This window comes from Mastomys coucha, unplaced genomic scaffold (genome assembly GCF_008632895.1).
Source record: "Mastomys coucha isolate ucsf_1 unplaced genomic scaffold, UCSF_Mcou_1 pScaffold17, whole genome shotgun sequence".
NCBI lineage: Eukaryota > Metazoa > Chordata > Mammalia > Rodentia > Muridae > Mastomys > Mastomys coucha.
The window spans coordinates 42342487-42368564 of record NW_022196899.1 but is presented as its reverse complement, the minus strand read 5'-3'; the positions used below and the strand labels follow the sequence as shown (position 1 = coordinate 42368564).

The following is a 26078-nucleotide window of genomic DNA, read 5'->3' as shown; positions in this document are numbered from 1 at the left end:
ACCATAGATGGAGAAAACAAGATATTCCATGACAAAACAAAATTTACACAATATCTTTCCATAAACCCTGCCCCACAAAGGATAATAGATGGAAAAACTCAACATAAGGAACAAAACTACACCCTAGAAGAAGCGAGAAAATAATCTTTCAACAAATCCACACAAACCTAATTCCACCTCTTACAACAACAGGAAGTGACAATTACCTTTTCTTAATAACTTAATATGAAAATTAATATTACCAACATATCCTAATCGATTGAAATCCAAAAAATGAGGAATTAGAAATTTATTAATTGTCATCCAGTTGTCTCTCTAATTTGGTAATTGGAGAAATAGGTTGAATAGTGTACAATATATATGTACTTTCAGCTTGTTTGTGACAGCGTCTTGCTGTGTACAACATAAAGGTCTTGAAATCTTGCTTCTCCTAACTCAGCCTATTAGTAGTTTTGTTTATTTCATGTTTCTACACTATATTATGGATTTCAGAACAGCTTATATATTTCAAAAGTATTTATATACCCAAGGGAGACATAGCCAATTTACTTGGTAGGTGGCTTGTAGGAATGAGAAAAACAAAGAGTGAGACTGAATGCTTTGCTTGACATTTGTAGCTCTTGTATCAAGTTTGAAGAAGAGGACTTTACAAGTTACTTTCTCTCTGAGATGAATGCTTTTCCAAATTATCACAGCCAATGAACCAGATTCTTACCCTCACCTAATGTCTGTGCCACCCTCCAAGCAGAACCATTGTTCATTGAAACAGTTGGTGAATGACTTTATGGATAGATTATCTTAATACACACACCATTTCTTAAATGAATGTAACCTGTTCTCTGTGGGCTAAGAATAAAGTCACTCACTCAAGTCAGATAGTTTTGACCATAGCAAGAAGTCTGTATCCAAAAATCATGTCTACAATTCATTCCTTAGCGCAGAACTGTGAACTCTCAGTTTAGCTAAGATGGAGGTAAAATTGTTTGGTGATGTGAGGGTCATTGAAGTACAGCTTTATTACAATGAACTCCAATGTCTAAAAATTGTTCTTATTTTGGTCTTGTACCACACAGTAAGAGCCAAGATTTTAAACTCTACTAAATACAAAACAAATAAACAAACAAAAAGACTTTATATGTTTATGTTTTTTTAAGAAAATACTAGTAGTGATGCATTATTTTGAAATATACAGTTAATATGTTTGGAATTATTTAAAGTTTATTTTGAGAAAAATATGTATTTTCAGTATTGCTGTAGACAAGCATCTACATAACACTGTTAAATTGATTGTTTTATATCAAACTACTTTTATAATACTTATTTTTATTGTTATAATATTTTATAAATTTTAAGAAATATGACAAAAAAAGATATTGTAAGTATTGAAGAGGGGGTCTCTGGGAGGAGTTGGGGTACAAAAGGGAAACAAGAATGTGATTTAATTCTATTTACTTAAAATATGTTTTTAAATTTTAACAAATTCAGATAAATTGAAATCATGTAACTTTTCTCATAATGCAATAAAAGTTAAAAAAGTAGTTTATGTTATTATTTAGCTTTGGATTAATTAAATTAAATAATCCCACTGCATATATGCATATGTGCAAATATATAATGTACATATTACATGTATGTATATATTATATACATAATAATATATACATATACATAATATATACATAATATATACATACATATGTATATAAATAATATGGTTTTGAGGCTAGCACTCTATAAATAATTCCATTAGTCATGTCAATCACTTCTCTGTCAATTTTTTTCTCACAATGATGGCCACACTTACAGAGTCCATTTCCATTCACAGTATGAGGACAAGGTTTCTTGGAATCAGTGAAGTGGAAAGGTCTCTATTTCCCCCCATTGTTGTTCTCCTTCACAATGGTCACACTGATGATATATACTGTAGAAAACACATGAGCTCTTCTGGACCTACAACAGGTTTCTAATACTCTAGTTGGGTGCATGGACCTGGGAGAATGTGGCCTAACAATGAGGCAGGATGAAGTGGCATGCAATAGACAACTTTTCTTTGTCCTTCAGATAATTTATAATGTGAGGGTTAAGAAGAGTCACCAGAGAAAATTGTGCAATCACAAAACTGGATGAGATAAGACATGTTTCTCCATAGAGGTCTATGAACACCACCAGTGGAAGTCAACTCTCTCCTATCAGCTATACTTAGTGAGGACACCAAAACACATTCAATGAACAGCTCACTGTCTTTAAAGAAAATGCAATCTCAAGACATTTTTATTGCTGGTGTGTGTGAAGATTTCTCACAAGCAGTAAGAGTAATTCCTTTCTCGCAACACCCTTTTTAGGCTGTTCCAATTAACAGTGACTCTAGGCCAGAACTACCAGTACAAAATTGGAATTAAATCCAGGTGCTTGATGTATTGTCCCCTGTTTTAAGTTATTTCTTCTCTAAAGAAATATTAGAGAGTATGTGTTGTGTTGTGGATATGGTTTTCTAATAAGTGTGAAAACTTGGCTCTTTACATTTCTGATGAATCACCAATATGATTAAAGTCTTGATTTGCCTTTGCTTCAGACACAGAATGTCAGTGCTACAATCACAGTAAGATTTACAGCAGCATTGACATGATAGGACTCCAGATCCTTCCAAAGGATCCATTTGGAAAAATTTAGTCATGTGGGAGGGATACTTGTGTATCACCTGTGGGTTGAAATACACATTCAAAATGATGGTGTTAAAATAAAAAGAGCACTAAATTCTTGGGATTTCTGAAAACTCCTTACATACAAAGCTCTTCCAAATGTTAGACTTAAAATATTATGAAGTTGATACATTGCACTCAATAAATTTATTTTGGAATGTGCCACTCCACATTTGTCTTTTCACTGACTGAGTACTGCTATTGTGTCTACCTTATAAAAAGTAGAAAAAAAACCATGACTTTGGCACATGCCTGTATTTTTAGCACTCATTTGCTTGAAACAATAGGGATTGAGAATTCCTTACCTGCCAGGACTCAATAACAATACTATTGCATAAAGAAAAATGAAGTCAAATGTATGAGATGAGTTTGAGCTGGTTATTATCTATTGTATTAAAACCATGAAAATAAGTATTGAAAAAAATAAGAGTAGACCAGTTTCAGTTTCTTTCAAATAATCAAAATATCTCCATAGATTCTTTTCATGATACATGAGAAAATTTTGAATAACAATATTCTCTGATCTCTAAAAGACATTGTTACTGTTACTTATTTGAAGGTCACTTTATGCATTAGAACTTCACCTTTTTGTTAGCTTTTAATAGATCACACTTTAAAAAATTTGATGATATCATAATTTTAAATCTTATCCAAATGCTTCTGATCATTTCATTACAATTATTGACTTAGCAATAATTTAGTTAGTGAGAAGTAAAAAAAAAAAAAAGGCAATAGAAGGAATAGCAGGTAATTTAATTTAACAAGGAAGTCTCCAATAATCTGAATATGATCTCTCATTCAGAGGGGGACTTGCTTTTTATAATAAGAATTGAACTGCATATTTTTCATGGACTCAGAGATATGGTTGCATTTGCAATTTTCATTAAAAAAAAGCTTCTATAAAATTTAGAACAGAATATTGTTTGTTTGTTTGTAAGGTGTGTACTTTTATTAAAATGGTCTCAAGTCAGTCTACAGGCCAGCCCTGGCTGTCTCAACACCTCAACCCACTCCCAGGGAGAAAAAAGCATCCATATATCAAGTTGGGGGACTTAAAAGGGAGGCCACAGTGGCTGTCAATTCAGAAGTGAAAAACAAAAATAAAATATTAAGGTGGTAGATTTAAAAAAAATTGCAGTACATAATTTACACAGAAGCAATGCTGTCACCTTCCCCAGTGTGGCTCAGGGCATGGACTAGGCCTTGCTCCTCTTAGGAGTCAGGGTGGCTTTTGTGAGGATGAGGGACTTCCTGTAACCGTATATTTAATGGATACTTGGAGTGACTATTAAAAACAAACAAACAAACAAACAAACAATACAATACAATATACAGTTAAAGTCCTCAGCCACATTGTAGAACTTTAGGGGATGTTTGCTCCAACCTACTGCTGTCACCTTCACCTTTCCAGTTTTTAATCTTGAGTTAAATGTGCCAAAAGAAAATAAATAGAATATTTGTTAAAGTCCCCGAATTTCTTACTGTTTATGAGAAATCTTCACACAGACAAAGAAGAAAGTCTAGTGACTGTAGTTTCCTTAAAGACATTGAATTGTTCTTTGAATATCTTTTTGTTTTAATTTAAGACTTGTTTCTGTTTGTAACTGTTTTGCTCCTATGTATATCTTGGTACCATATTGAGGCTGATACCTGAGCAGGTCATACCAGGGAATTTGATCCTGAAACTGGAGTCATGGATGCATATAAGTGAGCACCTGAGTGAGTGTTAGGAATCAATGCAAAATCTATTTTGCTAGTGGGATTTTCTGTAATGATTACCAAATGATTTTTTCAGTTATTTTCTTCATAAACAATATATCCAGAGATTTATTTTGTTTCACGTTTTAGGAAAATTCTGTTTCTTTAGTAGCAAACACAGAAGTTTCTGTTATTGTTTTTGTCACACCACAGACTCTTTCATAATGAGATGTTATCATATGCCTGAAGGCTATAATTAAGTGATTAAATTATGAATTTAAGAAATGAAATACTATTTAGTTATTTTTTATGTGTATTTATATTTAAGATTTTATAATGAAAACATTGAGATTTCATGGTTAGACCACTGAACTCACCTAGTCCTTCCTTAGATTTCCCTGTGACATACCTTGGAGTGCTCTTGGAGCTTCCTCATGGTCAGGACAGAACCACAGTTGGTAATCTTCACTGTTCTGAGAGCCAAAAAGAACCAACCGTCACAAATAATCTGACAGTAGAGTCTTGAAGAATCTAGTGATTTTTCTTTACTTAAAATTTCCAGTGCTCTATCAGGGAAATTGTTAGGACTAGCATTAATGGCATGTCTTCTGACCATAGGTTTGAGTCATCAGAACTGATTTGAGGGAAAAACCCTTGTGTACTGGCCTTTCTTCGCTGACGGAACCTTGGTCTTTTGATCCACAGTAGAATAAGAAATTGCATTTAGCCATCAACACTAACCAAGACCAATATTATTACAAAATGACTCACATAAGTCTCTCCAGTCTGTCAGTGGAATAGTGAACGCTGACTTGACATGAGCAGACAATCTAGTACTCAAAGAGTCATATACTCTCAGTGATTATGATGACTTGATAAAAAACATTTGAAAGATATGGTTACTTTGGCAACAGTGAAAAAAAAGACAAAAAACAAAAACAAAAAACAAAAAACAGAGGCTTTGAGGGTGCCTAGGAGTACACACAACCATTAGCTTTCATTCAGAGACAGTCATTTTGTGGAGAGGATGAAGGTGTGTCTAACCTGAAAAATAGGCCAGATACTGGAAAGAAGTTCCACAATATAATTATTACATGGAGAGTTACAGATCTGTTTGAAATTATCATATAAATAGAACATTCTGTTGAAATAGTTAGCAACCTCCAGGAGTGACTAAAATGATAACATGCTCTACTTGGAGTTATCGTTAATTGTACTTCCTTGTTGATTCATTATTAAAACCAAGGAATTGTCCCACAGAGTTCTCAAATATTATACAAGGAGACAAAAAAATCCATTCAAGCAGACACTCAAACCTCCACACACCCAAACATATGAGGAGAGGAAAGAGTGAGACAGAGAGAGAAAGAGTGATAGAAACAGAGAAACTGATTCTCAGAGTCATAACAGAAACTCATCAAACTCACAGGAAGTGATAGCCAGGTACATTTACACATACAGAGATACACACAGAGAGTGATATAGATGGATGGATGGATAGATAGATAGATAGATAGATAGATAGATAAATAGAGATTGAGAATTACACAGAGATATCCATTTAAAAACAGAAAGACCAAATATATAGATATGTATGCAGAGCGAAAGAGTAGAGCAAGAACTACAGAAACACATTTATTAAAGATTTACAAAAAGCAACAAAACCACACCAGAACATGTACACTTACATCTCCACATATAGAGAATGAAAACAAGAAGGAATGGGAGAAGAGAAAAATCATATACCATAAAGGAAGGGCAATAAAATTATAATGAAGAGAAAGACAGAACAGAAGAAAGGAAGAAAGAAACATCTTGTTGCCTGTAAGATTACCATATTTTAAATCAGTTGTGTGAATTAGATCAATTAATCTCACTTTATTACAATGTATCTTTATGTTTAGTGATAGTAAAAGTATAACTCAATACACTGGACTATGAATTTCATATCTATGGAAATGTAGACAAGAAATTTAAGAAAAAAGTAACTCTCGAGATTATTATTGTATCTTTTTTTCCTTCGGCAACAGTTTACTCAGGAGTTCGTAGTTACATCATGGTGAAAGGTGTGCCTATTATTGTATCTTATTAGATGCCTTTAGTTCTAAAAAGAGAAGATTTTAAAATATGATTTGTAAATTTATCATGATTAAGTTTCATCTGCATTATTTATATGCATACACATTTGCACATATGTGGATTACAAAAACAAAATTCAATTTTAACTCCAAGTAACTTGAAAGTAACTTACAGGCATTCTTATCATTGGCAGTAACTTGTCAATTATATCGTTCACTGTATTGGTCTTTGTTGCTGTTACACATAAAGGCTATGAAAAGTACAGAGAAGAATTGGATAAAATAACTTTGAAGCTTATGATTACAAAAGTAGTTATTGTCTATTCATTAATTATAATCTACAGTCTGTAATGGCAACTCTAATATAGAATAAACATGCTGATTTTTTCCCTTGAGATAACTCTGGAAAACAGTCAACCATATTTATCATAAATGTAAACAGGTTGTGTGTAATAAAGGAAGACTGAGTTGCCATGGATACAAGAACACAGCATCCTGAATTTTCTTTCATTATGGCAGCAGAAAGGCAGGGAGGGTAGGTAAAATAGAGCACAACCCTTTGCTTCCTCCCCATCTAGACTTCCATCATCTTACACACTTATTTTCATGTACAGCATGTACACAGTTCTAAAATCAGGACAAATACCAGCTGCAAGTAAGAGAAAACAAAAGACAAAAACAAAAGAAAAATTAAAAAACAAAACAAACAAAAATGAATGTGTACTCTCTCCATATATAATGCTCCATATAAGCTTTGTAAGTGTCTAGGAAACAATCCCTTAAATAAGAAATACAGCACAAGTAACACCTCACTATCCAGAAACAACCTTGAACCAAGACCAAAGGAAATCACTACATAGGCCATCTCTTTCACAGAGTATTTATGTATTGTCTTCTAACCGCTGGGCATAACCTATTACCCTGAAAATATTTGTGGTGTGTGTGTGTGTGTTGTGTGTCTATGTGTCTATGTGTCTCTATGTGTATTTTGCTGAAGATTCATCCAAGACCCTCTCATAACGTGACATTTTACTTGAATTTTATGAACAAGAACACCTTCCAATAATAATAATAATAATAATAATAATAATAATAATTATTATTATTATAATCGATATACTAACAATTATGCAAAAGCATCTTAGAATGTATAAGAACACCTCTATTCTTGTGGTTGTGATGAAAATAGGAAGTAAACAATGTGTGCATTCGCTAAGAATGTAGAGTTAGCCATCTCTTGATAAAAATGTAGCTCATGTCTCAGAAATCATATATTCAAGAAGGACAAATTTGAACACAAAATTCACAAGCACACATACACATGTACAGAATCATACACATACACATACACACACACATTGAGCATAATAAATTTAAGAAAAGTAAAGATTCTAATATTTTGTTGAATATCTGAAACTTCTGTATAATTTAAAAACATAAAGTGTTATAGAAAACCATACATGAGATAGAGAAATTATTCACATAGAATTTTAATTGGCATTATTATAAAATATTTTGTTCTCAGAGTATTTCAAACATATGAAGGTCTAACTACTGATTGCAAAGATGTGTGTATTTCTTCCTGATGGTGATGTTGTTTATAAAACAGACATATTTTAAGAGAGAGGGTCCTTCGCCGGGTGGTGGTGGCGCACGCCTTTAATCCTAGCACTTGGGAGGCAGAGGCAGGCGGATTTCCGAGTTCGAGGCCAGCCTGGTCTACAGAGTGAGTACCAGGACAGCCGGGGCTACAGAGAGAAACCCTGTCTCGAAAAACCAAAAAAAAAAAAAAAAAAAAAAAAAAGAGAGAGGGTCTTTTTAAATAAAAAAAATTCTAAGATTAATGCTTAGAACATGAAAATGAAAAGACAATGGGGAGTTTTTTTTGTACATGTTAAAATATTTTGTGACTCACTGTGAACCAGGGATATGTAAGTAATTCTCAGGAGAGACAATAAACCTTATAACAGATTACATGTTCCTACTTTGAGGAAAAATAAGTTTTTAATAATTGTTCAATAATACACAAAATATTTAATGTAGAAAAGTGCACATTAGCCTCAGATGAAAATAAAATATTTTTTATTTTGAAAATAATATGCAAATATTGAAATTACATATCAATAAAGTAAATGTGAAACAGAGGTGTTGCTATCACAAACAAGGTATGAATTTTAAGACAGTTTACTTAAAGCCATGTAGCAAAAATGCTGTCTTCCAGCCATGGCATAGGCATGGACTTATGAGGACAGTGCAGCTAATTGTTATCTAGACAATATAAAGTCGAAAGTTAATATTTTATATATTCATATTTGAAGTCAAGAGTAGGAGAAGACATGAGCAACTTAGGGAGAGGTTTGGGGATATCTTGGGATTCATACAGGTGATTTGTCAGTGGATTTCTATACTTATAAGAAATTATCAAATAAAGATGATTAAAAATTCATCTGCATCCTCATATTTTTAAAAAATAAACAGAGTCTGTGGGATCTACATTCAACCCTAAGAATCAGAAAAAAAGGAAAAATTGGGAGGAAAAGAAACCCTTAAGTAAGAATAGCAAAAATATTTTCCTAATTCATCCATAGAAAAAAAATTCAGGTTTATTTTAAGAGGAATGAAATACATAGATGATTCAAAGAACTCTCAAACCTAAAAGGCCAAGCTGTAAACATAAAATCAAAGAAAACCACCAAAGAATTGACAAACATGTGAAGGATCCTTGCTGAATACTCAGTAGAGAACATGGAGGAAAAAAGTGATGGAGGATATTTATTTAAATTAGAAAATTTTTTATGTTCTGAAAACATCTCTTCAAGAACAAAAGGGAAATAAATGTATCACATGAAGAAAAGCTAAAACATACCTATTTCCAAACGTTTGAGCCCCTAAACATTGTTAATAATTATGGCAGGGTAAAATATGAAACCACTAGAGTCATGGGTGAAAATCAGTAAAAAATTGTCTTCTTTAAAGGAGTTGGATCTAAGTCACAGTGTTATTGAAAGACATCAGGGAGATTGCTCATGTACAATACTGAACATATGCCATAGTTAAAATCAAGCAGCAGAGGCAAGAGAACATTTCCCTACAGGACTATCTCTCTTCTGCTCTTTTCTGCTCTGAGGACACATCTGGTTCGGCCAAACTGGTGAGTATTCTCCTAATGTAAGTCACTGGTTCGAAATTACTTCTATGCTGCCCGTTCTCTTTAAGTACTATTTTATATAACCAAGAAAGTATGAAGATCATTATACATACCTTGGTTTATTTAATGCAATTTCAACAGTGACATATTAGAATATTGACTCTAGGTACATTTTCTATCCATTAACATTTATAAAAGTCAGAGAGATGGTGATTCTCTGAGATACATTCTATTCTGGTTTACAGTAGGAATGGTCTTCAATGCTCTGCATGCTACAGAACAGTTAAATTTCTGATCTGCACTAAATCCAATGGTGAAAATGAAACCATAATATAAGTATTAGAAAAATAGACATTTTTGTAAAAGATTTATTTTATTTATATGAATACAGTATAGCTGTCTTCACACCAGAGGAAGGGCATCAGATCTTATTACAGATGGTTGTGAGCCACCATTTCGTTGCTGGGAATTAATCTTTGAATCTCTGGAAGAACAGTCAGTGCTCATAACTGCTGAGCCATCTTTCCACCCCCAAATAGACAAATATTTAATAGCTATGTGAGTAACTGAATGATAAAACTACTATGCAATATGTGTGAAGTTATGAATTTTATCCTAAGCACTGTATACACACACACACACACACACACACACACACAAATGGTAAGTTAATAAAAATAAGTTCTAAACAGAAGTTACATGCAAAGATATTCCTCTGCCTAGAACATTTAAATAAACAAGAGGCTAAGGAGCCATGATCATGTAGCTGGCCTCCAAAGCAGGTGTGAGGATGCACAAGGAAATACTGAAAGAGCAGAAGACAGAGGAAAAGAGATAAAGTGTTATGAAACATATGGGTATGGAGAAGAAATTAATTCTTGAGAATATTTTCCTCTGTTTAAGATTTGTTTATGGTTATCTTATATAATAACAATTATTTTTTATTAGACAGAAATACTTTAAAATAAATAGTAATTGAGAAACACATAAGTTAGTATACAAGCTATAAGAACTCATGTGAAAAAGCAGTTTAATTCTAATAATAATACTTGGCATGGAAATGTATGCTGTTGTAACTACTTGACATAATTTTCAGTAATTTAAGAAAAAAATATTTTTTGCTTTAGTATATGGATCAATCTTGATTCATATTGCTTTCTATATCATAGATAAAAAATACATGTGTTCATGCCATATCCATATAGATTTTTCATATGCATAAATTCTTACTATCTCTCCCCTCTACCCTCTTATGTCTCTATTTTCAATTACTCTACAACCTGCCTGTATCTCTGCTATTCATAAACTTGAAATTTTAGTTTTGGTTTTGTATTCACATACACTGTCACAGGTTAGAATGTCTTCAGTCAATATCTGCAGTGAGAAAGTTTTCTTGATACCCTTCTTGGCTTTATTAACAGATCTGAGCAAATGCAATAAAAACACAGAATATAGTAAAATTAATATGAGTAGCTTATTTTAAGCTAATCACTGTTAATATTTTATAAGTAGTGTTAAATACAAGACAATCAGTTTAGCAATATGCATTATTGGATTAGGGAATATTTAAAAATGTTTCAGAACCAAAGACATGGTCAGGTAATATAGCACACTGACCTAGAAAGCAAAGCCAGTTCTCAGAACTTTTGTTTGCAAGGTTGTTGTCAGCTGGACCACATGTGGAATGAACTATAATCCAGAAATGGAGAGTACACCTGTGATCCAGATCTTGATGCTGGAGTACACAGGCTTCTGACATGACCTTTACATGTAAATCTTGAGGCATAGTGGGCATGAAAAGCTTAAGCACAGGCAAGGTAGAACACGCTCAGCATTAACACATAGAGAATGAGGGAAGTGGGTCTGAGTTCAAGGTCAGCCTGGGACAAAGCAAGGTCCTGATCTAGGCCTGGTGGTACACACCTTTAATCTGAGCCACAACTTCTGATGGAGCCTACTTAAGGACATTGGATGAGAAAGACTTACTCACATTTATTTCCAGCACATTTGTTGATCTCTACTTCTTCCGAATTCTACTTTATGCAGAAGACCAGATGAAACAAACTAGCCTCATAGACTGAAGAACTAGTAGATATTTTGACTTCCCATTCAGAGCTGCCCATTTTTGGCTTAGATGGCAGACCATAAGTCATTACAGTAAGTTCCCTTAATATGTAGAGACAGTCCAAAAATTCTGTGGCTCTAGAGAATGTTCTGTGACTAGTACACAAGGAAAAGGCAAAAATCTGCTTGACTTTAAAGGAAGAAGTAGCAGATGGTTTGAATGGGCATGTTAGAATAACATCTATGGAGTGGAAATTAAAGTAGGACTGAAAAGTACTGTTAACTCCAATATAAAAAGGAGACAATGAATGCAGAACTTTCTCAAAATTAAATGAACTATGCAGTAGACAGGAGAATCTAAAACAGTATCCAATGACCATCTAATCAACAACATATTGGAGACAGTCTACCAAATATATTTTTAAGAAAGAAATGAAGCACAAACTAATTCCCCTATAAATATGGAATTAAAGTATAATCACGAGTAAAATACCTTCTGAGAAAATAGCACCACCAATCTTTCTGTTCTTTTGAACTGTAATGTTAAAAGAGAAAAACAAGATTAGAGTCTTTACAATGCTAAGACTTTTAAAATTATTACTTATAAAAATTATTATAAGCCAATGGCCGCCATGAGGGTGCAGGTTTATATGGTATCCACTACATGACTTCCCTTCTGAATGACATGTTTCACTGGAACACTTATATGACAGGAAATTGAATATAGTGTAGAAGCCAGTTGGAAATGTCAAAACTTGACTATGTTCCAAGAGCTGTGTGACTATAGCTGTGTGACTATGACAACAATTACTCCTAGCTTTAATTTCAAATGATAGTTAAGACAGTATACTTTTAGCATGAGATTTTGTTCAAATGGAAAGGGATCATTATTCACAATAAACCATAGGTAAGGTATATGACCTTTGTTTAAAACACACTTAATGCAGGGAGAACAGCTTTTAAGAAAAAAAATATTGTTTATTTCTTCGTGTAGACTTCAGAATTGACATATAAGACAGGAGGTCCTAGAAACTAGTGCTTCCTCTGCGTGAATCATCATATCAACTATCCTGGTACAAATTATAAATAAGCCCATTGCTACTCCACTGTAGCATGTAATACTATCTAATTTAAGATGGATTAAATATGAATTCACCATGCTAACATTTTATAACTGTAAATTTTATGTTGAATGAGTTAGACCTCCTTAATATTTGACACATTCACAGTGTCTTACTGTCATAAACATTATCTTGATGATCAATGTTTTTCTTATCCAAACAGGAACTCTACCCACACTATTTCTCTTCCCCATGCTCACAACCATATGCCAGGCATACTTTTTCCATCTGTAAGCTAATGTGTATATTGTTTCCTCTTCCTGAAAACAATTATCCATGTTACACAATCTTTCATTCACAGAATTTTCTTTTCCATTTTGCCATGATTGTAACATCTATAACTAAAGCTGAAGACCTATGGAACTATGGATTGATTCTTGCCCAAAGATTGGCACATTCATGTTTCTACCATTAACTGCTCACCCATTCTATTCTCTACCTACAATTATTTTTATCAGAAGGCTGGGTTGTGCCTGTGATCTTCAACCTATATACACATACACACACACACACACACACACACACACATACACACACACATATATACATATACACATCTATATGTATATAAATATAAACATATGTGTATGATATATAGTGTATATGCATATATATGTGTGTGTATATATGCATATATATATATATACACACATATATAGCACACATACATACATACACACAGCACATCTCATATCACTAAATAAAAAAATGACCTAGCATGAAACCTCATAGGTACTTGGTGTTATGTAGTAGTTTGTTTTGACACTTTGATCAGGAATTTGCATGTGAACAATGAAGGTCCTGTTACCCAATTGGTTCTTGATCAATCAATAAGGATCCTAATGAGCTGGGTAGAATAGGAAGGCTTCCCAGTTTTACTACAGGAAGGCTAGCAGATGTAGGGGAGGTGTAAAAGATTCACCATGCTACAAGGGAGAGTCACCAGTCATTAGATGTAAGGTGTATAGGCAATTGGCTGCTTCCCCAACTGACCTGGGGTAGCAAGCAGGTGGGAGATTAGAAACATAATTAAATTGAGGATAGATTTAGGGTACTGAGCTAGGACTAAGGTGGCTGAGCAAACAAAGTTCAGGGCAGATTTAGAGGTCTTGAGCTGGGGGAGAAAAGAAAGGTATGAGAGTTGAGAAAGACTTAGAAGAGCCTGGCCCTTGAATTAAGTCATATCAAAATGAGCTAATGTGTGTGTCTATCATCTGCAGATCCTATGGAACCTGATTCATTGACCCTTATCAGTTGACCATTAGATACCAATGACATTCTGCTATATTCAGATATTCAAATGCTTGAACATTCTATGAGTAACCATTTTTATCTGTTCAATTAAATACCAGTTTTCTATGGAAGTTAGCTGGGGAGTACTGGAGGTATTGATCAAATAAGTATACTATGCAGAATTATTGTAGAGAAATCAATTTGTGTATTTTTACAACCTAGATAACACTAATCATTATGGGGATAGAATGTGAAGGATATGATAAGTCCTTCTTTAGTCCATATCTTTCTTAGAAGACAATGTAACTCTGTTCTTCCTAAAGAATCTTGTGGAGAGACAATGAACATCGCAGATGAAAAACTAAGGAATATACTCACATGTGAAATGTATGTTATGACAAGTATAGACAAACTAGGGTCATTATAGAAGGGGAAATTTGAGTTGGCATCCTTTATACAGCCAGAGTAAAATAGATTCTTATTTTGCAAACATTCTGGCTAATTGGTTTAACCTGTGAATTACAAACCATTAAGTTGCCCAACCATTTCTATAGCTATCCACCTGTGAATACAGATTTAAACTGTAAGTCTTACCAAAAGGTGGCCCAAAACTTTCCATTGGGCCATAACAGAAAAAGGGTCTTGCAAGTACACATTTCATTTTTTCTGAATGGGGCCACATTATCCACGACCCACAGGAAATTCAGTGGGATGATACATTTTATCTTAAACCATTTTTTATTCCTACAAAGAGAATCAAGTATGTCTGTTAGTTTGATTTGCATTGTAGTGGGAATTGCTTGTAGAAATGCCCAGTTCCTCCTACCCCAAAGCAGAGGACAGCTGTTCCAATTTTTCACTAAGGCACAATTCAAACCAGGGAAGATATAATTCAACAAAGTATGTGTTGAAAGAAGTTACTGGATACAAGCTTCTCAATGCCTGACCATTTTTTGATTGTGGAATGTTAAAAATGAATATACAATGTATACACACACACACACACACACACACACACACACATATATATATATGGTATTTTTATTAAGCCATGTGTTTCAAGATTTCTTCCCTTAATCTTGTCAATTAGTAACCATTTTGATTTATTCCCATAAAGTCCATACCAAAAATATTAGTTAAAATTTTGTATTTTACTTAATTACATTTAATAATCTTTCAAAATAAATAATATAGAAATATTGTCCATCTGAACAAAATTCATTTTTCATTGCCCTTCTTTAAATCCTAGGAAATCAGGTAAGCTCACTACAATAGCTCCTTTAGTAAACATACAAAACACATTTCATACAAGGATCCAAAAAGATGATTATTTATCCAAATAATTTAAACAAATAATTAGAAATATGTCTTCCTCTCTCAAGTATTCTGTTCTTATCAAAAGTATTTGTAAGAAACAATAGTCTTGGAAGCATTTCTTTCCCTCATTCATCATTCCTTTTATATGGAGCTTGTCCATTTTTGAAATTCACATAAATATACAATGTGTCCTCATTATTTTTTTGTTACTCTTTTTTTCTCTTCTATCTTTTGACAGAATCCTTCCTAGATTCATGACTTTTCTATTGTTTTACTATGAGCTGAATATTACCTCTTTGTGTATGCGTGTGTGACTGTGTGTGTGCGAACTTGGGTATATAACTCTTCACTAGACACTTTTAAGCTAATATGTTGCTCCAAAACTGTATTCATATATATATACATGTATATACATATGTATATATGTATATATATGTATATATGTATGTATATATACGTATATACATGTATATATGTATATATATGTATGTATATATATGTATATACATGTATGTATATGTATGTATACATGTACACATGTATACGTATATATACATACATATATATACATACACATTTTGAATACGCACACATATATATATGAATACACATTTTGAAACATGATACTACAGAGAAAACTTCCCACATTATCTAATGTAACATGTAACAGTCAAAATACAAGCATATTATGCAATATTTTCTAAAGGATACACATGTACACTCACAAATGAACATACCAACACGGTTAAATCAAGTGAAATATTTGTACTTATATTTTCTTTCCACCTCAAAACATCTAATTGTATAAGTACATATACATATATATGCACATATATGAAGCACAATTCAGAATAAATAATAAAACCAAATCTCTAATTTAAATATCTGATAAGAAATAATCTTCCTTGAAAATGGAAATTATGATAACCATCTCCTATGAGACTAATAATGCTCTTAACATAATATGAATAACAATTTCAAATTTCAATTACTTATACCAACTACACTTAAAAAGCACTCTATTAGTATATATACATTTTTCATTCAAATGAATTGATTACTATCTTTGGAAAAAATGTGAGTATTTCCAAGTGTGAACTGAAGATGTGTTGAATAGAAAGGACAAGAAGGATGACAGATTGATAGCCAGCCAGAACATTCATTTATTTTGAGCCTGCACTGGTCAGACACTAAATACCATTTTCTATGCTGGGAGCTTACAATGACTGATCAGGGTTGAAAGCCAAACTTACTCCATTATTCTCTTCTGAACATTTCATTTTCTTACAATTTTTGAAGTGGATCTTCTGGAATATCATTTAAGGATGGCCAGAATATTTATCCCCCAAGCTAAATAAAGTATATTATTGATGTCTGTCCTCTAAACCATTTATGAACTTATGAGAACATACCTTAAATAATTTACTTAATAATGTCAGTACCAACTTTATACCTTCTAGAATAATATGAAGGCTAAGACCATGGCCAGTGGAGATTATATGGGATGTGGTCCCAGAAAGCACCGTCATGGTTATAAATTACAATAAAATCATGTATATGGCTTCATTCAATCACAGTAGTTTTCTCTAGTATGTGCAGAATCACCAAACAAGACCTAGTGCCTGCAGTTTGCCTTGTTTGGTGGAGGGATAGGAGCTACTTCTCATCTCCTCATACTGATTTGGAATCTATGAGGTCAAGAGGCTTACATGTATTGTCACTTGTGTGCAAGGATCATAACCAGGGATTCCCCCCTCTTGCTGCTACACTCTACCTGGAAACAACAAGCAAGAGGTCACCTGATTCTCATATATTAAATATTTTGTTTGAGAACATGTGTCACAGTATAGTCCACATATCCCACAAAGTTTAAATTTTCATAAGGCAGCTTTAACAATGCTAGAATTACTGGTATGTGCTTTTACATTTGCTTCCTTTTCAAGTTTATTGTTATTCTTTTCCCAGATTTAAGTACCAAGATAGCACCTTAAATAATCAATTTTTTTAAAAATGTGTCTAAAACGTGTTACAAAATAAATTGAGAAATGTGGAGGAGACTGCCCACCAAACCACTACCATGGTAGAGGAAATAGAAGTTGCGATCATGAAGTAATTATGTAAATATAATCTTTTATAAAAAAGAAGTAAAAGAACATATTTTATTTTTTGTACAAAAAAGCCTAATTAAAGTGGAGTCTCTCATAGTAAGGAATGCATGTTGCACATACTCACAGGTTACCAGACACAACCAAAACATCATTAAATAAGGATAGATGTCTTTTTTTCCTTTTCTTGCCACTTGTGAGTTCCACGGGGCCTTGGCACAGCAAGGTTTGATGTTGTCCTCCCATGTCTTCCATCTCAAGGGTTTCCATATAGAAAAAATAAGATATTCCTGGTCCAGGTCTCCACCTAACAGAACAAGTGTTCAGTGGATAAGTTATAAGACCAATATGTTCATATTAAGTTTTAAAAGGTTGGGCAGTGGTGGCACACGCCTTTAGTCCCAGCACTTGGGAGGCAGAGGCAGGTGGATTTCTGAGTTCGAGGCCAGCCTGGTCTACAGAGTGAGTTCCAGGACAGCCAGAACTATACAGAGAAACCCTGTCTCGAAAAAAAAAAGGGCCCATGATATTAAAACACAGTAAATAAAATTGAAAGAATAGATCTGAGGAATATTATAGCAACATTTATAATGATAACAATTAATATCTTGTATACATGTATAAAATTTACAAATATACATGTGATATTAATAGATAATTGTAACTCTTAAAGTAAATGATATGCTAATGGGAAAGATAGTAAGAAATTCAAGAATGAACCATAGTTAATTATTTTAGACTATTTTTTATACATGTGAACACTGTGGCCTTTCTTAGATTGTCTTTCATGTCTGTTTTCTTCAGAAATTTCTTTTTTCTGAAGAATATGATTGTTTCTTCCACAAACTACCTTGAATGGTAAAAACTTAGAAATGAGCAGCTGGTGTTATTGTCCTCCGAAGGTGTAGTTGTTTTAATCTAAACAACTCAAGCCAAAGATCTCTGCTTTCAGGATCCTGATGTTCAGCTGAGTTGTCAAAACTGTTATACTAAACCAGATCACTGTCAAATCAGAAAAACAAACAAACAAACAAACAAACTCTCCAGCCTTTAAAAAAAAATGTTTGTGAAGTTGGTCTTTTCCAGACAAAGGGGTCATTTCCTTTACGTCTTGCGGTTCATATAAGGATATCAACATTGATTCTGGGAAGTAAAAATATCGTACATTTTAAAGTCTCCTCCTAGATTTCTGTATTTCTCCAAACCTCTCCATCTCTTGTGCTAACTATAAACCCCACTTTCCATCTTTATGAATGCAAAGTTTCTAACATTTGTTGAACCATAAGTTTTTGTAAGGAATAACATATTTTCACAACCATCCATATGTATATGAAAGTTATATAGGTGAGAGTTAGAATACAGAGCCAGATGGATGATAGATCAATAGACAGATTGATAGCTACTATTTTGGTGGTTCTTTACCCTGCTCATACAATTTGAATACTAAAACACGTGTTAAGTGAATATCACTCTGTCCAAAACATAAGATATATCTTTCAAAGAATATGTAGAGAGACACGAGCTTTTACATAGAAAGCACTTAAGACCCATGAGACTCAAGAAATTAGGAGGAACAACAGCTAATGGTTATCATCACACATATCAAACAATAATGTAAAGATATTTTTCAAAAATACGAACTCAGCTTCATGATATTCAAAATTAAAAGTAAATGAATGTGTTCGGAAAGTGATTCCTTTCTCTCTGAATGAACATTAAAATATTGAAATCTTAAAAAGAAATCACAACATATCTAGTAAAAACATAAAATTTTGCTCAAAACCAGATAGTTCATAGGTTTTAGGTTGAAACCTGACCAGTTTACATGAAAAGTTTGTGTTCATAGTTGGTAAACACAATTAGATAGTCTAGAAAATATGCTGCTCTCATGTTCAGGATATTTATTATTTTTTTAAGAATTATAGAAATCAATCTCCTGGAAGCTCAAAGTATACTTCTCCTTACTTGATAGCTTTGTTTCTTTAGGGGATTGGTACTGAATATTCCTAATGAGTAACTTTTCATGAAGTCACTGCCAAGTTATAAGTTAGTTTAGAAGATCTGGAGGAATCAAATTGAATATTTCCTTATTCCATTAGACTGTCTTAAGAATCAAATTAGTTATTATATACATACCCTTACAGTGGAGCCTGGAAGGAAGAAGTAATCAATGGGTATGAAATTATCACTTTCCTTCTAGGCACTAAATAGCAAACTGAAGACTACAGTTGGTCAACAGCCACTGAAGTCTGAGGATTCTTTGGTAGTCAGGGTGACAGGCGTGATGTCAAGATTCTCAGGCTCATGCTATAACTGACAAAGTGACAAGTGCATTTCATGTCCTTCAATCTTCTGGCTTTAAAAATGTATTCTTTTAACAAATGTTGAAGCATAGGTATTTTTATTAAATAAAAGATTTTCACAAACATGTATGATAAGATAGATGATATTTAGATAGATAGATAGATAGATAGATAGATAGATAGATAGATAGATAGATATGATATGATAGATAGATGATATAGATAGATATCAGGGATAATACCTGTTCAAGACAAGGAGGAATTTTTTACAAACATTTAAAATGAATATTTGTTCCCAAATACTCTCAATACCTAATTCTTTTTTAACATCAAAGGTATATATGAAAGTGCTACATCATTAACATTGTGAACCTTAGAAACCAACATGTAAATGTCATAGGAGACTTTAAAAATGAACGTACTTTAATGAATAGAGTCAGAAAACTTCATTCACAGTGAGGTCAGCCAGCATTGAAGTATATAATCAGTATTTTGTATATAATTTTCCCGTCACAATGATGCTTATTTGGAATTGGTGCTAAGTATAAGTATAAATACATGCTTTAAATGAATTCATTCTTTCATCTAAAATTTCACTATAAAAACCACTAAAATAAATATAAAATAATTCTATTTTATTGCTATTATTTGAAATTTGAAGTTTATAAATTAGCTTAATTTCTCCTGTTTTTTTTTTTTAGAGGAATTACATATTCTTCCTCTTTCCTTTTATTAAATATAGATTCTTTTGACATAAAACACGTTCTGATAATTTTCCTTCCCTCTACTCCTCTCAGCTCCCATCCACCCCTACTCCCCCCACCCTACACACAAACATCTGGGTTCAGCCCACTTCTTTCTCTCATTAGAAATGAATAGGCTTCTTCAAGATAACAACATATCAAAATAAAATACAGTAAGATAAAATGAAAACCACTATATTAAAGTTTGACAAGCTATGCTAACAGAAAGTAAAAGAGCCCCACCACAAGGCAAAAGATTCAGAGACTCACTCATTTACACATTTCTAGTATATATACAGAGGATCCTTGTAGTCTCTTATAGACCTTGTAATTCTTGCTTCAGTTTCTTTGAGTTATTTGAGTTTTGTTCATTCATTTTAGATGGTTTTGGTCTCCTGGTCTTCCATCCCCTATGGCTCCCTCACACCCAGAGTAGAAAAGTAGTCTTTAAAATCTTTATTACAGAATTTGAACACTACAAACATTTATTACTTTTTTGTCTTTGTTCCAATAAAATTTGTCATTTTTTCAGTTATTCTTTTTTTAAATAAAATTAATTTATTTTTTTCACTCCATATTCCACTCCCCCCCTCACCATGCACCCTCCAACTGCTCCACATCCCACACCTCCTCGTCACCCCCTTGTCTCCATGTAGATGCCCCCAACACCCATCCCATCTGACCTCTAAACTCCCTGGGGCCTCCAGTCTCTGAGGGTTAGGTGCATCGTCTCTGAATGAACACAGACCATGAAGTCCTCTACTGTATGTGTGTTGGGGTCCTTATATCAGCTCTCTGCTTGGTGGTCCAGTGTTTGAGAGATCTCGGAGGTCCAGATTAATTGTGACTGCTGGTTCTCCTACATGGTTTCACTTCTTCTCAGCTTCTTTCAGCCTTCCCTAATTCAACAACAGGGGTCAGCAGCTGCTGTCCATTGGTTGGGTACAAATATCTGCCTCTGATTCTTTCAGCTGCTTGTTGTGTCCTTTCCAAGGCAGTCATGATAGGTCCCTTTTTTATGAGTGCTCCATATCCTCAGTAATAGTAGCAGGCCTTGGGACATCTCCTAGAGCTGTATCCCACTTTGGACCTGTTGCTGGATCTTCTTTTCCTCAGGCTCCTCTCTATTTCCATCCCAGTAATTCTTTCAGACAGGAACAATTAAGAAATTAGGGAAACAATTCCCTTCACAATAGCCATAAATAATATAAAATATCTTGGATTAACACTAACCAAACAAGTGAAAGACCTGTATGACAATAACTTCAAGTCACTCAAGAAAGAAATCGAAGAAGATCTCAGAAAATGGAGAAATATCCCATGCTCATGGATTGGCAGAATTAGTAAAAATGGCTATCTTACCAAAGGCAAGCTATAGATTCAAAGCAATCCCCATCAAAATCCCAACACAATTCTTCAAAGACATGAGAAGAGCAATTCTCAAATTCATCTGGAAAGGCAAAAACAAACAAACACACAAACAAAAAACAGAATAGCAAAACCAATTCTTAACAATAAAAGAACAGCTGGAGAAATCACCATCCCTGACCTCAAACTTTACTACAGAGCAATAGTGATTAAAAGTACATTGTATTGGTACAGTGACAGACCAAGAAATAAAACCAAACACTTACAGCCATTTGATCTTTGACAAAAATACCATATTCATTGCTTTTTAGAATATATTCAAAATGTGTTTAGATAAATTTTGTAATATGGGAATTGACAGATTGAACTAAATGACTGAAATATCTATTGATGCAAGTTTTTAGCATTTCTGTAGGTTAATAGTGATTGTGATTATACAGATTTTTTCCTCTGTATTTAAATATTCTACTTACTCCCTTACTACAAGCAAGCACTTAACTAAAGATTAAGAAAAATATTTAGTCTTTAAACATAATTTCTCTATCAGCATTCCCTGACATCAAACTGTATTACAGAGCAATAGTGAAAGCATAGTATTGGTATAGAGACAGGCAGGTAGATCAACAGAACAGAACTGAAGACCAAGAAATGAACCTACATACCTATGGTCCCTTGATCTCTGACAAACCATACAGCAGAAAAAAAGACAGCATTTTTAACGAAGAGTGCTGGTTCAACTGGTGATCAGCATGTAGAAAAATGTCAATCAACCCATTGTTATCTTCGTGTACAATGGTCAAGTCCAAAGGCAAGCTATAGATTCAAAGCAATCCCCATCAAAATCCCAACACAATTCTTCAAAGACATGAAAAGAGCAATTCTCAAATTCATCTGGAAAGGCAAAAACAAACAAACAAACAAACAAAAACCAGACCTCCACATAAAATCAGATACATTGAAGCAAATAGAAAAGAAAGTGGAAAATAGCCTCAAACACATAGGCACAGGGGAAATTTTCCTGAACAGAACACCAATGGCTTATGGTCTAAGATCAATAATTGGCAGATGGGACCTCATAAAATTACAAAGCTTCTATAAGGCAAAAGACACTGAAAATAGGACAAAATGGCAACCAACAGATTAGGAAAATACTTTTACCAATCCTACATCTGATAGAGGGCTAATATCTAATATATACAAAGAACTCAAGAAGTTAGACTACAGAGAACCAAATAACCCTACTAAGAATGGGGTACAGAGCTAAACAAAGAATTCTCAACTTAGGAATATCAAAAAGAAATGTTCAACATCCATAGTCATCAGGGAAATGCAAATCAAAACAACCCTAAGATTCTACCTCACACCAGTCAGAATGGCTAAGACCAAACACTCAGGTGACAACAGATGCTAGTGAGGATGTGGAGAATGACAAACACTGCTCCATTGTTGGTGGGATTGCAAGCTGGTACAACCACTCTGGAAATGAGTATGTTGGTTCCTCAGAAAATTGGACATACTACTACCTGAGGATCCAGCTATACCACTCCTGGACATATACACAAAAGTTGCTCCAACATATAACAAGGACACAAACTCCATTGTGTTCATATCAGCCTTATTTATAATAGCCAGAAGTTGGAAAGAACACAGATGCCCTTCAACAGAGGAATGGATTCAGAAAATGTGGTACATTTACACAGTGGAGTACTATTCAGCTATTAAAAACAATGAATTCATGAAAGTCTTAGGCAAATGTAAGGAATTAGAAATATCACCTTCAGTGAGGTAACCCAATCACAAAAGAACACACATGGTATGCACTCACTGATAAGTAGATATTATCCCAAAAGCTCAGAATACCCAAGACACAATTCACAGATCTCATGAAGCTCAAGAAGAAGGACAACCAAAGAGTGGGTGCTTCAGTCCTTCTTAGAAGGGGGAACAAAATACTCAATGGAGGAAATACAGAGACAAAGTATGGACTGAAAGACTGAAAGACCATCCAGAGACTGCCACACCTGGGGATCCATCCCATACAGTCACCAAACCCAGACACTATTATGGATGTTGGGAAGTGCTTTCTGACATGAGCCTGATATAGAGGTCTCCTGAGAGGCTCTGCCAGAGCCTGACAAATAGAGAGAATGATGCTTTCAGGCAACCATTGGACTGAGCATGGGGTCCCCAAAGCAGGAGTTAGAGAAAAGAGTAAAGGAACTGAAGGGGTTTGCAACCCCATAGAAAGAACAACAATATTAACCAACCAGACCCCCCAGAGATCCCAGGGACTAAACCACCAACCAGAGTACACATGGACAGACTTATGTCTCCAGCAATATATGTAGCAGAGGATGGCCTTTTCATGCATCAATGGAGTAGAGTCCTTTGGTCCTGTGAAGGCTCGATGCCCAGTGTAGGGGAATACCAAGGCAGGGAGGTGGGATTGGGTAGGTAGGTGGGGGAGTACCATCATAGAGAGAGGGAGGATGAGATAGGTAGTTTCCAGATGGAAAACCAGGAAAGAGGATAACATTTGAAATATGAATATATAAATATCTAATAAAAAGTTAAGTATAATTTGCTTGCAATGCTGACAGAATCAGTTTGTTCCTCTTGGACAATGTGAAGTAAACTGAGGATATGATAAGTCATGCAAGCTCTGAAAACAGAAATAGTTGTTGCATGATTGTCAGAATACAGTTCAAGAATAGAGTTGTATGAGAATTCTGAATGCTGTCAGAATGCTCCAAGAAAGATGTGAACCTTTTAGCCTTAGTTTCTTCAAATATAGAATTGTTCTTGGAATTGTTAGTGGACAGGTTTGAATTTACTTCAGCTGTTGTTATTAACATGCCTTTATGGAAATACATAATTTTTGCCATGTATGTCTTATACTTGTAATTGAACTCTTTGCTCCTGTGACTCTTTCTTTTTCTTTCTTTCTTCCCTGTGCCACTCGGTTTTCCCTCCACATACCCTGACACTTCTGACATTCTCTGCAAGGTTAGGTGCTTCATCTCCCACTGAAGCCAGCAAAGTAACACAGCTAGAACACATCCTCATATAGGCAATAGCTTCTAATATAGCTTCCAGTTATTTGTGCCTTACTTGAAGACCAAGCTGCACATCTACTGTATATGTGCAGGGAGGCATAGGTACAGGTCTTCTATGTTCTTTGTGGTAGTTCAGTGGGATAGAGCTCTAATAGTCCCAAGGGTTGAGGTTAGTTGACTCTGTTGGTCTTTCTATAGAGTTTCTATCCCATTCAGGCCCTGCAATCCTTCCTATTCTTCAAGAAGAGTCCCTAAGCTCCATCCACTGTTTGTCTGTGGGAGTCTGTATCTGTCTGAGTCAACTGCCAATTTGCTCCTGTCTGGAAGCAAAAAAGATTATCATTAGTAGTGTTAAGAATTGTTCCTTGCCCATGTTCTCAAATTGGGCTGGTTATTGGTTGGCCATTCCCTTAGTTTCTACTCCATCCCCAATGCCTGTATTGCTTATAGATAGGATAAATTTTGGGTTGAAAATTCTGTGGGTGGGTTGGTGTCTCTATTGCTCTACTGGTGTACTTAACCTGGCTACTGGAGGCAGCCTCTTCAGGTTGCATATGCCCAATGTAGTGAGTCACAGCTAAGGTCATCTTCTTTGATTCTTGGGTGCCTCCCATGGTCTCTGTCTTATTCTGCAGATGCCCACCATGTTCTCACCCCTGTCAGTTGCAAATATCTATTCATTTTCATGGCCATCTAGGCATCTTTCCTGTCCTTCTCTTACCTGGCCCTAAACATATTCTTTTCCCCATCACCCTCCCTCCCAGTTTGCTCCTTCCATCTGCCTCTTAGGAGTATTTTATCCTCCATTCAATGTGAGATATAATCTTGGGCTTTCCTTCTTGTTTATCTTCTTTAAGTCTCTGGATTGTAACATAGTATCTGCATTTTATGGCTAATATATACTTATAATTGAGCCCATACCATGCATGTCATTTTGGGACTGAGTCACCTCACTCAGGATGATATTCTCAAATTTGATCCATTTGCCTGGAAAATTCATGATGTCTTTGTTTTTAATAGCGGAATACTAGTCTGTTGGGTAGATGTACAGCATCTTTTTTTTTGTTTGTTTGTATGACTTTATTCCTCAGTTGAGGGACATTTCAAGTTTTTTTTTCTTCTGGCTATTACAAGTAAGACTGCTA

General features: G+C 34.3%; 1 protein-coding gene across 8 annotated transcripts in view; it reads right to left on the bottom strand.

Annotated features, from left to right (window-relative positions):
* LOC116095150 (rho GTPase-activating protein 20-like) overlaps positions 1 to 19712 on the bottom strand; it is a 39892-nt gene extending 20180 nt beyond the window's left edge. For 3 of the 8 annotated variants that reach the window (XM_031376723.1, XM_031376722.1, XM_031376725.1), the window contains exons 1-6: positions 17591 to 17733; positions 14636 to 14785; positions 12181 to 12222; positions 10965 to 11046; positions 6649 to 6726; positions 4807 to 4870 (exon numbers count right to left, since the gene is read on the bottom strand). In XM_031376723.1, the coding sequence (XP_031232583.1) occupies positions 4807 to 4870; positions 6649 to 6726; positions 10965 to 11046; positions 12181 to 12222; positions 14636 to 14785; positions 17591 to 17733 (559 nt within the window). Of the gene's footprint in view, positions 1 to 4806; positions 4871 to 6648; positions 6727 to 10964; positions 11047 to 12180; positions 12223 to 14635; positions 14786 to 17590; positions 17771 to 19599 lie in introns of those variants that run through there. The other 5 variants (XM_031376721.1, XM_031376726.1, XM_031376724.1 and 2 more) reach the window with 4 other exon arrangements.
* Positions 19713 to 26078: the final 6366 nt, after the last annotated feature.